At 42.9% G+C, this 14,628-nt stretch overlaps 1 protein-coding gene across 4 annotated transcripts in view; it reads right to left on the bottom strand.

Annotated features, from left to right (window-relative positions):
- LOC117361545 (ecto-NOX disulfide-thiol exchanger 2-like) overlaps positions 1-14,628 on the bottom strand; it is a 323,082-nt gene that overhangs the window by 204,004 nt on the left and 104,450 nt on the right. For all 4 annotated transcript variants that reach the window (XM_033947012.1, XM_033947013.1, XM_033947011.1 and 1 more), the window contains exon 6: positions 5,879-6,112. In XM_033947012.1, the coding sequence (XP_033802903.1) occupies positions 5,879-6,112 (234 nt within the window). The remainder of the gene's footprint in view (positions 1-5,878; positions 6,113-14,628) is intronic.

Below are 14,628 nucleotides of genomic sequence, written 5' to 3'. Positions count from 1 at the left end.
AAACCATAAGCTGTTAAGATATCATAAAGGAAGTCCCACCTTACTCTATCAAATGCCTTTTCAGCATCAAAGCTAACCATCACTGAAGGAAAATTATGAATCATTCACTGCTCCAAAGACAGCAACAATTTCCTAACATTTTTAGCAATTGTTCGTCCCTTCACAAAACCCACCTGAGCATCATGTATAAGGGAGGGTAGTATAGTGGCCAACCTATTTGCCAAAATTTTAGCTAAAATTTTAACCTCCATATTTAATAAAAAATGGGACGATATGAACCCGCTTTTTTAGGATCTTTATTCGGCTTATGCAACACCAGAATTCGAGCCATATTCATATCTTCTGATAAAGCCTCTGCACCAATCATAATATTAAACATTCTAGCGAGTGGTTGGATAATCTCTTCACTTAAATTTTATAAAATTCAATGCGCATACCATCATCACCTGGCGCCTTCAGTAAAGGACTATTTCCAATTGCCCAATACACTTCCTCTGGTGTTACAAGCGCATTCAAATACACCCTATCTTTCTCAGAAATTCGAGGTAACATCATTGCATCTAAATAGGGACCTGACATCACTCCCCTCTCTAACGGGGAAGCATAAAGATTCTTAAAAGTAGCTAAAAAAAAATCTCCAATCTCCGAATCTGATATAACCCGTTTTCCTTGCTCGTTTATCATTATCAGGGCCTGAACCCTACAGGGACCTGTTTTAGATGAAACCAATTTTGCCTAAAGTTTCTCCATATCTATAAAGCTGATACTTATAATAAGCAAGGGATTTACGCGTCCGTTGATGTAGGAGAGAATTGAGAGTTACTTGAAATTCCATCAGCTCCTGTCTATGCATAGAATCGCCAGATTGACCAAATTTCCTCCTGGCCTTTATGATATCTTTCTCTAAACGCAGAATTTCTCTATCCCTTACTTTTTTAACATGACAACTATAACTTAGAATGTCTCCTCTTAATACTGCCTTTGCCGCTTCCCAAAATAAAATAGGATCCCCTTCTGCGTGTGCATTATGTCGCTTATAATCTTTTCACGTACCCAATATCCGTTCCCTATAGTTCTGATCCCTATACAAATATAACAGAAACACCCATCACCAATTTATTTGAGATCCCCTCCCCTCCTGCCATATCACTTGTACCCAGGCATGATCAGAAATTATATAAGGACCTATATCCGCTTGCACCAACTTTTGAAACACCGATTCTGTCACCCAAATATAGTCTATGCGGGATTGCGTATTGTGTGCCCTGGACATATGGGTATAATCCCTCTCAGTACCATGTAATATCCTCCATGAATCAATTAAATCCAGATTATCACTAATATAGCCAATCCGGAAGATGTTCCATGAGCTCAGGGAGGATCCAATATATACCTTGACCCTCCAGGAATTCAAGGTTAGACAAGTTCCTGATGAACCAGAACGTACGCAGGTAGGGCTAGTCTCAGTTAGGGTGAAGGTCTTTGACCAAGAGCCACTGTGTGAGCGGACTGCTGGGCACGATGGACCACTGGTCTGACTCAACAGCGGCAATTCTTATGTTCTTATATAGGCTTGATGATACTTATAAAAATTGGGAAAATTTACCCCACCTTCCACAGTTGGTTTTTGTAAAGATACTAGACAATTCTCGCATTTTTCCCCAGCCAAATAAATTTTGTCAGAATACTATTTAACTTTTTGTAAAAGGACCCTTGACCCTTGAAAATAAACTGGCAACATACCCATTTGGTAACAAACCACAGGCAAAATCATCATTTTGACCATTTGTATTCTCCCCCACCACGACAGACCTTCAGCAATAAGGATTTTTCATTTACTTTCATCGTTTCTTCCAATGTACTTTTTATCCATATACCTAAATATTTTATACCATCTTCCTTCCAACTAAAAGGAAACTTATCAAATAGTCCTTTTACACAATGTACATTTAAAGGAAGAACCTCCGACTTACTCCAATTTATTTTGTAACTAGAGAATTTTCCAAATTTATCTATCAAATCCAGTAAATGTGGAATGGTCAATTCAGAATTCCTCAAATGAATCAAATCAAAAATATTTGAAAATTTTTTTGTAAAATTAGCTTTGTAATTCACTGTAAATGTTTCAGTGTCTTTTATTTGTTAAACCGCATAGATCTGAAAGGTATTGTAGTTTCAAATGTCAGACCAATGGTCCATCTAGCCCAGTAGCCCATCTTCATGGTGGCCAATCCAGGTCACTAGTACCTGGTAAAAATCCAAATAGTAGCAAAATTCCATGTTCCGATCCAGGGCAAGCAGTAGCTTCCCCCATGTCTGTCTCAATAACAATGGACTTCCAAACCTTTCTTAAAACCAGCTATGTTAAACCACTCTTACCACAACTTCTGGCAATGTTTTCCAGAGCTTAACTATTTACTGAGTGAAAAAAATATTTCCTCATATTAGTTTTAAAAGTATTTCCCTGTAAATTCATCAGGTGTCCCCTAGTCTTTGTAATTTTTAATGGAATAAAAAATTGATCCACTTGTACTTGCTCTACACCACTCAGGATTTTGTAGACTTCAATCATATCTCCCCTCAGCCGTCTCTTTTCTAAGCTGAAGAGCCCTAACTTCTTTAATCTTAACAGAGGAGTTCCATCCCCTTTGTCATCTCGGTCGCTCTTCTTTGAACCTTTTTTTAGTTCCGCTATATCTTTGAGATAAGGCAACCAGAGCTGAATTCAATACTCAAGGTGAAGTCGCACAATGGAGCAATCCAAAGGCATTATAACATTCTTAAGTCTTGTTAACCATCCCTTTTTTAAAATAATTCCTAGTATCTTGTTTGCCTTTTTGGCCGCCCCCATACATTGGGTAGAAGGTTTCAGCATATTGTCTACAATGACACCTGGATCTTTTTCTTGGGCGCTGACTCCCAAAGTGGACCTAACATCTGGTAACTATGATTAGGGTTATTCTTCCCAATGTTCATCACTTTGCATTTGTCCAGATTAAATTTCATTTGCCATTTGGACGCCCAGTCCTCAAATTTCCTAAGGTCTGCCTGCAATTTTTCACAATCTGCATGCGTTTCAACAACATTGAATAGTTTAGTGTCATTTGCAAATTTAATCATTTCACTATCGTTGCAGTTTCCAGATCATTTATAAATATGTTAAATAGCACCGGTCCCAGTACAGATCCCTGTGGCATGGCACTATTTACCCTCCTTCCTAAGGTATCCTTTTTTAAAATACAAGCTCCCATACTTCCCTATCAATAAATTAACAGCTTGCCCACCCATCGGTTACAAACAGAAATACAAAATTTAGCCTTCCCCACCATCCCCTCCAAAGTCCGACCAAAGGAGTGACCTAAGGAGCTCCTTGGTCACACTCCTTCGTTAGCGCGACCAAGGTGCTTCTGGTGCTGCCTGTCTCCTTTAATGTTGATGAATACTGGCCTCTATCTAATGCCCAATATCATGAATCTTAAATACCAACGAAAAGGAAGAGGAGTCATTCTTCTTTGGGTGAAACATTGTGGATATTTGATCCAGATGGTTTTTATTAGTGCTTGATGCCAACAATTTAGGATGCACTCCCAGTACTGATACATCCCTAGTGTCCGATGCAGTAACTGGACCCATACACTTTGATCCTTTGTTATGACCTCAAAATCCTTTCTCTCATCTGTTAACACAAAATGACAACAGGATTCATGGCTGGGCCTCAGGCACTACGAGCAGCAGTCATGAATATCTATGCCAAATACTGTCTTGCTGCATTCGGTGAACTTTTTAATTTAATATATTTATAGTCTTCTCAATCTACAGGTCTAGGTAGTTTTCAAAAGACATTCACCAGGGGGCTTTTTCATGGGACATACTACCAAAAAAGAGCCACAGCAAAATCAATCGACTTGAAGATAATTCTGACTAGAATGCCCTAGGCCTAACCAGAAAATGGGCAAAAAAGAAAATGCAGGATAACAGTGGAGATATCCATGTGACAGCAACAACAAAGAGAAAAAATTCAAAACAGATGAATGAAAGAACTCTGTCTCAACAGCTCCATGGAAATGAAGAAACCAAACCAGTCCCATGTGACAGTGGCAGGCATGAAGTGGCACACATGCACTGTGTAGCTTCTCAAAAGTTACCGCAGAAATTTAAGCTGGAGAAGATTTTATCCCTTCACTAGTTGTTTAGCCCGTTACATTAACGGGTGCTAGCAGCCCTTCTCCCTTACTTTTATCTCCTCCCTGTCCAGCAGCACCCCCACCCATTCCCTGCTCCCCCTATATAGCAGTAGCCCTTCTCCTTTTATCTCCCCCTGTTCAGCATCACCCCATTTCTAGCTCCCCATATCCAGCAGTAGCTCTTCTCCTTTGCAGGAGCCCTTCTCCCTTCCTTTTACCTCCCCCCCCCCCCCGTCTAGCAGCACCTCTTCCCTGCTTCCCCTATCCAGCAGTAGGCCTCCCTTCCTGTTACCTCCCCCTGTCCAGAATCACCTCTTCCCTGCTCCTCCTGTATTGCAGCACCCCCTTACCTGCTCCCCCTGTCCAGTCCGGTGATCTCCAGCCATCAGGCTGGCTCCTGCAGGGAGTCTAGTTCCTGTCCGGTCCCTGCCAGGTGTGCGAGCCTGCTCCGCCCCCTCCCGACCTGCCGGGAGTATTTGAATTAGACCCGACGGTTCCTGCTGAGGGAAGCACTCCTCACCGGACTCAGCGGTGAACTCCATCCATCGGGCCGACATCCGCCTTGTTTTTTGTTTTAATTGAAAGACGCGGTGGTGGCTCCTCTCATGATCCCCACCTGCGTTGGAAGTCTGACGCAGGCGGGGATCGTGAGAGTAGCCACCGCCGCGTCTTTCAAAGAATCGTAAGCCGCGCATGCGCACTTCCTATGTGTTGCTACAGCTCACGGAAAACCGGCACACACTTAGGAAGTGCGCATGCGCGGCTTACCATTTTATTATATTAGATGCTAGGTTTTGTCAGATGGTATCACCTATTTGTAACGACTTACTATCTTGCTTGTCCTCAGAGAACTCTAATTGCAAGGAAATCTGCTCAAGTAAAATGTAATTTTGCATTTATAATTCACTACAGAGCCCTTTTATTAAACTGCACTAAGAAATGGGCTTAGTGCATCCTTACATTTATTTCCTGTGCGTTAAAGCTCATTTCTAATGGGCTGTAAAATCAGCTTTTTCTATTACATCAATTTTTTTCGGTCTTACATGCAACCATTTAAAAAATTAACACAAGAGCACTTACCGCCTCCTATTCAGGAGGCATTAAAGGCTCCCACATTAAATCAGCATTTTCAGTTAGCATGTGCCAATGTCGGTGCGTTAAGTGAATAGCACTTCCATGCCCATTCTCCACCTGATATGACTCCTTTCCCCAAAAAAATTTATAAAAAGATAAATAATGTGCACACTGCGCACACAGATGGCAAAAAAAAAAAAAAAAAAATGCAGAACACCAGCATATCCCATATTAGGCCATTTTTGCTGAGTTAGGCACACATTGTTTGTTTTATTATGTTTATTTATTCCAAATTTTTTTTTCTATACTGTTCTCCCAGGGGAACTCAGAACAGTTTACATGCATTTATTCAAGTACTCAAGCAGTTTTCCCTCTCTGTCCCGGCGGGCTCACAATCTATCTAACGTACCTGGGGGAATGGGGGGATTAAGTGACAAGGAGCAGTTTGGGTTTGAACCCAGAACCTCAGGGTGCTGAGGTTGTAGCTTTAACCACTGTGCCACATGTAAACCATTTAGTTTTAAACGGTATAGAAATTTTTTAAATAAATAAATAATGCAATTTAGTAACCGATCCAGTTTTAATAGAAGTGTGATGCACATTACAAAAGTGTGTCATACCTTTTAATTTTTCAGACAAAAGGATGGCCTCATGGTCAGAATAATGAACAACAGGGGGAGGAGAGAGGGGGCGAAATTTCTCTTCCTCTTTCATTCTACGATGACGCTCTTCCCTTGCAAACATCCGTTGCTTACACTCCCACTCATAGAAATCATCACGGGCCTGTGCAAAATCTACATGTAAACGGCCTGTATCTTTCTTATCAGTGCTGGACCCCAGTCTTATTCGGTACCCTAAAACAAAAAGATAGAACATATCAATGGCTATGAGAAAGCTAGTCACAAACAATATCATCTTAGTAAAATAAACCAGACGTGCATGCTTTGATCAGTGACTGGCTGTCAAAGCCCTGATTCCCATGGCTCCACAAGTTTATTTATAATTTGATATACCGACCTCTACATGTATCTAGTCGGGTATACAATACTAAAAATATAAAATTTTAACAAGGAGTTTGGGGTGGGGAAGGTTAATAATTACATCGTAAAAAATAAAAGTAAAGGGAGGTACGAGGGTGAAAGGAAAAAAAGCAAGGAAAAGGGGGTTGCTTCTTTGAAGCGATTCTCGTGAAAGTTTACTGCAGTTAGAGAAGGAATTTTATCTTGTGATTACGTATGCATCTTGGAACAGACAACAATGATCTAATTTTTCAGGCTGCCCCAAGGAATTCTACGAGACTACATGAGATTACATGACAGACAGAATACTAAGATCAGCTCAAAATATTTGGCTACAAAAGCTGCTGCAGTAAAATTTCCCAACATGTAAACGATGGACATGTGTATATAAACTGGAAGAATTGCCATCCCAATTACAAATTAGTAAATAAATTAAGTTCAACACAAATTTGAAGGGAACATCATAATGGGATTAACAATATATTTCAGACAGTCCTAAGACTACAATTCACTAATGTCAGCGATCGAAGCTAAACCTGTTTTCACAGGTTTAGCAATGATCACTGCTAACCGACCCGATTCACAAAAGGGCCCACCGCGTGTTTTTCCCCCTTTGATCGCACATTTTCCAATCCGGCCATGCAAATTAGCCAAGTAATTGATTCATTTACATTTGCTTGACTATTTTGCATCAGGTTTTACGATCCTAAAACTCGACTGCTGTAGACCTTAAGGTGGCCAAACAGGTTGAAAAGGTGACGGCAAAAGCTAGAAGGATGCTAGGGTTCCTAGGGAGAGGTATGGCCAGTACGAAAAAGGAGGTATTGATGCCCCTGTATAAGACTCTGGTGAGACCTCATTTAGAATACTGTGTACAATTCTGGAGGCCGCACCTTCAAAAATATATAAAAAGGATGGAGTCGGTCCAGAGGAAGGCTACTAAAATGGTGTGTGATCTTCGTCATAAGGCATATGGGGACAGACTTAAAGATTTCTATCTGTATACTTTGGAGGAAAGGTGAGAGAAGGGAGATATGATAGACATTTAAATACCTACGTGGCATAAATGCGCATGAGTCGAGTCTCTTTCATTTGAAAAGAAGCTCTGGAATGAGAGGGCATAGGATGAAATTAATAGAGACGTTTAAATACCTATGAGGTGTAAAAGCGCATGAGTCGAGTCTCTTTCATTTGAAAAGAAGCTCTGGAATGAGAAGGCATAGGATGAAATTAAGAGATGATAGGCTCAGGAGTAATCTAAGGAAATACTTTTTTACAGAAAGGGTGGTAGATTCATGGAACCATCTCCTGGTAGAGGTGGTAGAGACAGAGACTGTGTCTGTTTACAAAACAGTTACATACGTGCAAGCCATATAGAATGGTATCGCAAGCTTGTCTTCATTTAAGAAAAAAATAAAACAAAAGTATGGGAGATGTCAGTCTTACAGGATAGAGTGGTCGCAGGTTTTGGCGGTGAAAACTATAGGGGCAAGCCTTGATAAAGCTCAAGGAGCGAAACATGTTGTTGTTATGTTTCCCCTAGCCAGAGACCACAAGTCAAAGTTAAGTACTTAAATAACTTATTATTAATGAAAACGTATTTATAAAACAATATATAAAACATCACAAAAGCATATACTAAGAGTATGAAATAAATAACAGGGAACCAATGAGGAGCTGACACATAAAGCTTAGAGCTATGAAATCTATTTGAGCTCTGAGTGGTGGCGCTGAGGATCCCATTAACACTAATAGAATTAAGGGATGCAATAAGCTGATAGAGAATTATACTATCAGGTAATAAGGAGTCTTACACTGTCAGCATTTTCTGTTGGCCTAACCAATGTCAGCAAAGGCCTATGGGAATTTATATTAAACAGATCTGATCCTGAGCATGTCAATATAGACATACCTCAGAATGTCACTAAATTACTTCTAAATCAGTGCTTAAGACTGACAAAGAGCCCTGACAGGAGGCTGGGAGGATCCACAGTTTCAATAAATGTGCTAAGGTCCTGTGCTTAAAGTAAATAGCAGCCCCAGCTGCCTGTTCTTAAAAGACAGATAGTTATGGTCAATCAAGAGCCATTGTCACAGAAAAATACTGGAAACTACCAGAAACGCAAATCTATGAGGGACAGGCCTCTCCCCGGTTTCTCTCTCTCTTCACACCTCTTTATACCTCCACCCATGCAGACACATAAGCAGCATTCAGATAAAACCTTGTCTGATTTTTCCAGCCTCTTCTTTCTATCTTCAGCTCTCACACACAAATCTTCCCTCTCTTCCCCCACCTATCCAGAGACACAAAGGAAAACCTGTCTTTTCTCTCATATTCACAAAAGCACAGAAGAAGCTACATAATAGAATATCTTTCTGCATCTCTCTTCTAAGCATTGCATATATGTAATATTAAGCCTATTTTCTGCACAATATATTCTTTATGCAACCACTGTTGGCTATCATTGACATTAATTTCACTTCCCACTGAACCTCTCTGAGGATACTGAACCCAGGGGCCACATCCTTACAATATGAACATTTTAGAAAACTGTTGAAAACTTTTCTGTTTACAAAATTTCTGATTAATTAGATCCTGTTGCATTCTCCACAACACAATATATACTTTTAACATAACCTTTTGTTAACCACATCGAACTTATGGCTATGCGGTCTAGAAATTTGTTGTTATGTTATATGCAGGAAATCCTCTCTCAGAATTTAAGTCTGCAATGATACTGTACCTTCTTTCTTACTGGAGGGAAGATTGCCTACCTTCACTCTCTTGGGATCCAAGAAGGAGGACAGAGTCCTGAGATTGCTGGATATTCACAGAGTGCTTCTTCATTATCAGGAAGTGATGAATGAGTTTCAACTGTTGGATTATCTCTTTGTGCTGGCAGGTGCAGCCTGGAAGGGTCAGCCAGCTCCTAAAGCAGGGGTGTCCAACCTTTTGGCTTCCCTGGGCCGCATTGGCCCAAAAAAAAATTTCTGGGGCCACACAAATGCTGCAGAAAGACAGAGGAGGGAGCCGGCAAAACGGTAAACACCCGGGGGTAGCAAAGGAAAACACTGTATCACCCTCGATTGGGGCCGCACAAAATACTTCATGGGGCCGCAGGTTGGACACCCCTGTTCTAAAGCAACCATTTCAAGGTGGATTCATAAGCCATTTCATCGATCTCATACATCGGGAGTGGGAAGCAACCACCCATATTCTTAAAAGCATTCCACTAGGGTGTCACAAAATTTTACAGAATGGATGTAGTAGTCAAATTGGACATAGACTTTGGATCCTTTGTTCTTTCAGCAGGCCCACCCTAGATTTGGGGGACTGCTTTGATACGTCCTAAGAGTTCAGGAATATGGTGCCTATTGCACTAAAAGGGAAAATTAGGTAATTATCTTGGTAATCTTTCTAGTACATAGGCACCTCATTCCTGAAGCTCATCCTCTCAGATATTCATTAGCCTGCTTACTGCCTCAAATAAGCCAGGAAATTCGATTTTCTTGTTTCTTTCCTTGATCAAATAAGGCCAAGGATAGAGGAACACACCACTACTTCATTGCATTCAGGAGGTATCCTTCAGAACCCTAAAACTGTTAATGCAGGTGGCACTCAGGTAGGTGGCTAGTTCATTCTACCTTGTTATAAGCTTAAATGTTTATATGTTCAGTGGTTCATGTTTTCATTACCATGTGTTATGAGCAGAACAAACTTGTTTAGTGGAGAGCATCCCCATACCGCTCCCTCTTCTGTATTCTCTCTAGGGCTGACCATCTGCTTTGATATGAACTGAGGAATAACAGGACACCCAAGAGAGATGGGAGGTGGAGTGAAGAAAACACTAATGAAGCTCTCTATACAAATCTCACAGGAAGGAATTGACTACCCAAGAATTCAGGAATGAGGTCTCTATTTACCAGAAATTTTACAGAGGTACCTAGTCATCCTTTAATCCAGATATGTCAATAAATATAATCATTTCATAGCAGGTACAAGATGCCACAGAGACTAAATACAAGGGTTAAATGAAAAGTAATGTTTCTATCCCCACAAACTTGGAATTCTCTTCCAATAAATATCAGGGAAGAAAAATTGCTTAATAAGTTTAAAGGTCTTTTAAAAAGCTGGCTCTTCAAGGGCACTTTCAGTTGAGTTGCTCAAACTCCATAGAACTCAAATATTTCTCAGTGGGCTAATATCCTCTAAATGAAAATTAAGTGGGCAACAATTCCCTATCCTAATGTTCTAACACTATATGTTCTCTTTTCTCTTAAAATATTGTAGTTCAACCTGTTTTCCTCCTGTTTCATGTATTGTTATAGTCTTAAAGTATGTGTGTCCCTTACTAAAACCCTGTTTTTATATTTGTAAATCGCACTGGATCATGATATTGCGATCAAATCAAATTTTAAATAAACTTGAAACTTGAAAATACTTGAAAATGTATTACATGTAGTTATTTTCTACAGAGTCACCACCATTTGTCACATATTTTTGCCAATGAAGGACAAGTTTTTAAAGCCATTGTAAAAGAACAGCACATCTTGTCTCTTCAACCAGCCCTTTACACCCTTTTATTCAAGTTGAACAGATGTCCCCAAAAGGTATTCCTTCAATTAGGGAAAATCACCTGCTGTGCCAAGTCTGTACTGTATGTCAGATGGGATAAGACTATAAGCCCATGTTTTGCAATTGCTTCTGTGGTGTTTAGTGCTGTAGAGCAGTGTTTTTCAACCGCTGTTCCGCGGCACACTAGTGTGCCGCGAGATGTTGCCTGGTGTGCCGTACAGTCAGGGCCGCCATCAGGGCAGTACCACCAGTCTAGGGAGAGGGGCGGTCCGCCCCACGTGGACAGGAGAGAGCTGGACGGAGGACCCGCGGAGTTCAATACATTTCGAGCCGCGAGGCTCGTCTTCTGTTCCTGCCTGCCCTGCAGCTAACAAATAGCCGATCGCAAGCGTTCCCCGATGTCAGCGCTGACGTCGGAGGGAGGGCTTAAGCAAAGCCTGCCCTCCGACATCAGCGCTGACGTCGGAGAATACTTCCGTTCGGCTATTTGTGCGCGGCAGGGCAGGCAGGAAGCAGAAGACAAGCCTCGCGGCTTGAGCTTCGTTTTGCTGAGAAAGTTGCAAAGATGGGCTGGGAGGCAAACACGGAACACAAAAGGGGGGAGGGAGTGCGTTTTGGACACAAGGCATGAACTTGGGAGAGAGGAAGGGAGGGAAAGAGATGCTGAGGTGGGGGAGGGAATGGGTTTTTGGACACAGAAGAAATGGACTTGGGAGAGAGGAAGGGAGGGAAAGAGATGCTGAGGTGGGGGAGGGAATGGGTATTTGGACACAGAAGAAATGGACTTGGGAGAGAGGAAGGGAGGGAAAGAGATGCTGAGGTGGGGGAGGGAATGGGTATTTGGACACAGAAGAAATGGACTTGGGAGAGAGGAAGGGAGGGAAAGAGATGCTGAGGTGGGGGAGGGAATGGGTTTTTGGACACAGAAGGCATGGACTTGGGAGAGAGGAAGGGAGGGAAAGAGATGCTGAGGTGGGGGGGGGAATGCGTTTTTGGACACAGAAGAAATGGACTTGGGAGAGAGGAAGGGAGGGAAAGAGATGCTGAGGTGGGGGAGGGAATGAGTGTTTGGACACAGAAGGCATGGACTTTGGAGAGAGGAAGGGAGGGAAAGAGATGGTTGTGTACACGGGGAATAGAAGAAAGAATTTTTGGTCATAGGGAGGGAGTGAGGTACAGATAGTGGCATACCAGGGTGGGGGGGGCGGTCTGCCCCACCCCGGGTTTACGTCCCAAGGGGGTGCACAGCTGGCCACCCTCCAGTGTTGTCTCTAGGCCGGCAAACTGCGGCTCTTTAGCCACTTGAGTGCCACCGCCGCCATCGGGAACAGGCCGGCGCCAAGTTCTCCCTGCTTTTCCCTGTGGGGCTGGCCAACTCTCGCCACTTGCGTCAATTCTGATGTCGGAGAGGACGTTCTGGGCCAGCCAATCGCTGCCTGGCTGGCCTAGAACGTCCTCTCCGACGTTAGAATTGACGACGGGTGGCGAGAGTTGGTCGGCCCTGCGGGGAAGAGAAGCAGGGAGAACTCGGTGCCGACCTGTTCCCGATGGCGGCAGTGGCAGCCTATTCCCCAGTGGTGGTGGCAGCATTATAAAATACTTTCTTTGTGTTTATTTGATTCCTATATATTTATATATAGTCAATATAGGCACAGTTAAATTTTTTAACTTTTTCTAATGGTGGTGTGCCTCGTGATTTTTTTCATGAAACAAGTGTGCCTTTGCCCAAAAAAGGTTGAAAAACACTGCTGTAGAGGCTTAATGTTGCCATGTTGCAACAATTTTCTTCTTGTGATTCTGGACTCTTCTTATTGTTTCAAAGCTTTCATGGTTACAATGTAACATTTCAGTGAGCCTCCAATTGTCCTTTACAAGTTCTATTCCTGATGGAATTCTGCACATAAGTTTTGAAAATTTTACACACAATATTTCAAAATTCTGCAAAGTTTATTTGTAGTGTTTTGTGTAGAATACTCCTATCGCAAGGCCTGAAATTCCTTCCTGCCTTTTTTTCTCTCTCAGGTTCAAGCCTCCTCAGTTCCCTCTCTCTCACTCTAACTGCAGTTCTGTATTTCTCTAAATCCCACCTCTCTATCAATTGCACCATGAATCCTCTACTTGGCCCCCAGTGTCTGGCATCTCTCTCTCCCTTGGCTAAGAATCTGTTCTTCCTTTCCCACCCCGTTTCTGGTCTTGGTCACTTTCTCTTCCTCTCTTTACCACTCTCTAACCTCTTCTTGCTGGTCCAGCATTCAAGTCACCTCACCCACTCACCACCTCTCTCTCTTGCACCCCGAATCCCTTTTCCACTCAATGGTCTGGCATCTCTCTCTCAACAATCATGCATCTCTTCCTTCTCATCCCCTTTCTGGCCTAGGTTTCTTTCTCATCCCCTTTCTAGCCTAGGTTTCTTTCTCATCCACTTTCTGGCCTGGGTTTCCTTCTCATCCCCATTCCCCTCTATTTACTGGTCTATCATCCATGTCCTCTCTCCTCTCCTCTTCTCCCTGCAGGTTTAGCATCCTTGTCCTCTCCTCTCCCCCCAATACTTGCTGTACAAGATCCATGCCCCTTCCTCTTCCTCCCCCACCCTTGCAGTCCAGGATCCATGTCCCCTCCTCTTCATCCCCCAGCCCCCACACACACAGTCCAGGATCCATGTCTCCTCCTCTTCCTCCCCCCCCACTTGCAGTCCAGGATCCTTGTCTCCTCCTCTTCCTCTCCCCTACACACATGCAGTCCAGTGCAGTCATCTCCTCCTCTTCCTCCCCCCCTCTTTGCAGTCCAGGATCCATGTCCCCTCCTCTTCCTCTTCCCCCACACATACTTGCAGTCCAAGATCCATGTCTCCTCCTCTTCCTCCCCCCCACACTTGCAGTCCAGGATCTATGTCCCCTCCTCTTCCTCCCCTCCCACACTTGCAGTCCAGGATCCATGTCCCCTCCTCTTCCTCTCCCCACACTTGCAGTCCAGGATCCATGTCCACTTCCTCTCCCCAAGGGACTGGCATCCTTGTTCCCTCCTTCTCCCCCTCCAAACTGTGGTCTAGCATTCATTCCCCCCCTCCCCCATGCGGGTCAGGCCTCTCTCCAATTGACCGAGTCCATGAGATCTGATAGAGCAGCAGTAGCGGCGGCAGCTGGCCACCAGAGGCAGCACTATGAATAGGCTTCTCGTGGCTGGCCCTGCCAGGGCCTTATCTTTGCTGTGTCATCTACAGGAAGAGATGCGGCAGAGGGAAGGCCTCAGCAGGGCTAGCTATGAGCAGCCTGTTTCTTTGGGAGGCTGTAGATGTTTCAGATCTTACGGTGGTGGGTTGATTGGAGGGAGAGATGCCAAACCCGCGTGGAGAAGGAGGAGAAGACAGGAACAGGGGCAGAATTCTGCACAGATGGGAAATTCTGCATAAATTCTGCACTGTGCAGTTGCACAAAATTCCATCAGGAGTAAAGTTTATCAAACTCTCTCATGCGAGACTTGTCCATAGCAGTCACTGGCTGCCCATTTCATTTTTGATTATACAAATCAGCTCTTCTTAGTCCACAATCTGTAGCTCAGGGTTCACCACGTTCTCCAACTTTATTTAATGTTTATCTATCACCTTTATGTCATTTATTACATAGTTTACAGGTAAAATTTTATGTTTATGCAGATGACATTTCAATACTCATCCCTTTAACTGAACTCACTTCAGAAGTGTTAAATTATATAGCTTTTATTCATACACAAGTGGAAATTTGGACATCTACATTTAGATTGAAATTAAATCTGGGCA

The sequence above is a fragment of the Geotrypetes seraphini genome, chromosome 5, assembly GCF_902459505.1.
Source record: "Geotrypetes seraphini chromosome 5, aGeoSer1.1, whole genome shotgun sequence".
NCBI classification, from domain to species: domain Eukaryota; kingdom Metazoa; phylum Chordata; class Amphibia; order Gymnophiona; family Dermophiidae; genus Geotrypetes; species Geotrypetes seraphini.
The sequence above is the reverse complement of the archived record's forward strand: the minus strand, read 5'-3'. Positions and strand labels throughout refer to the sequence as shown.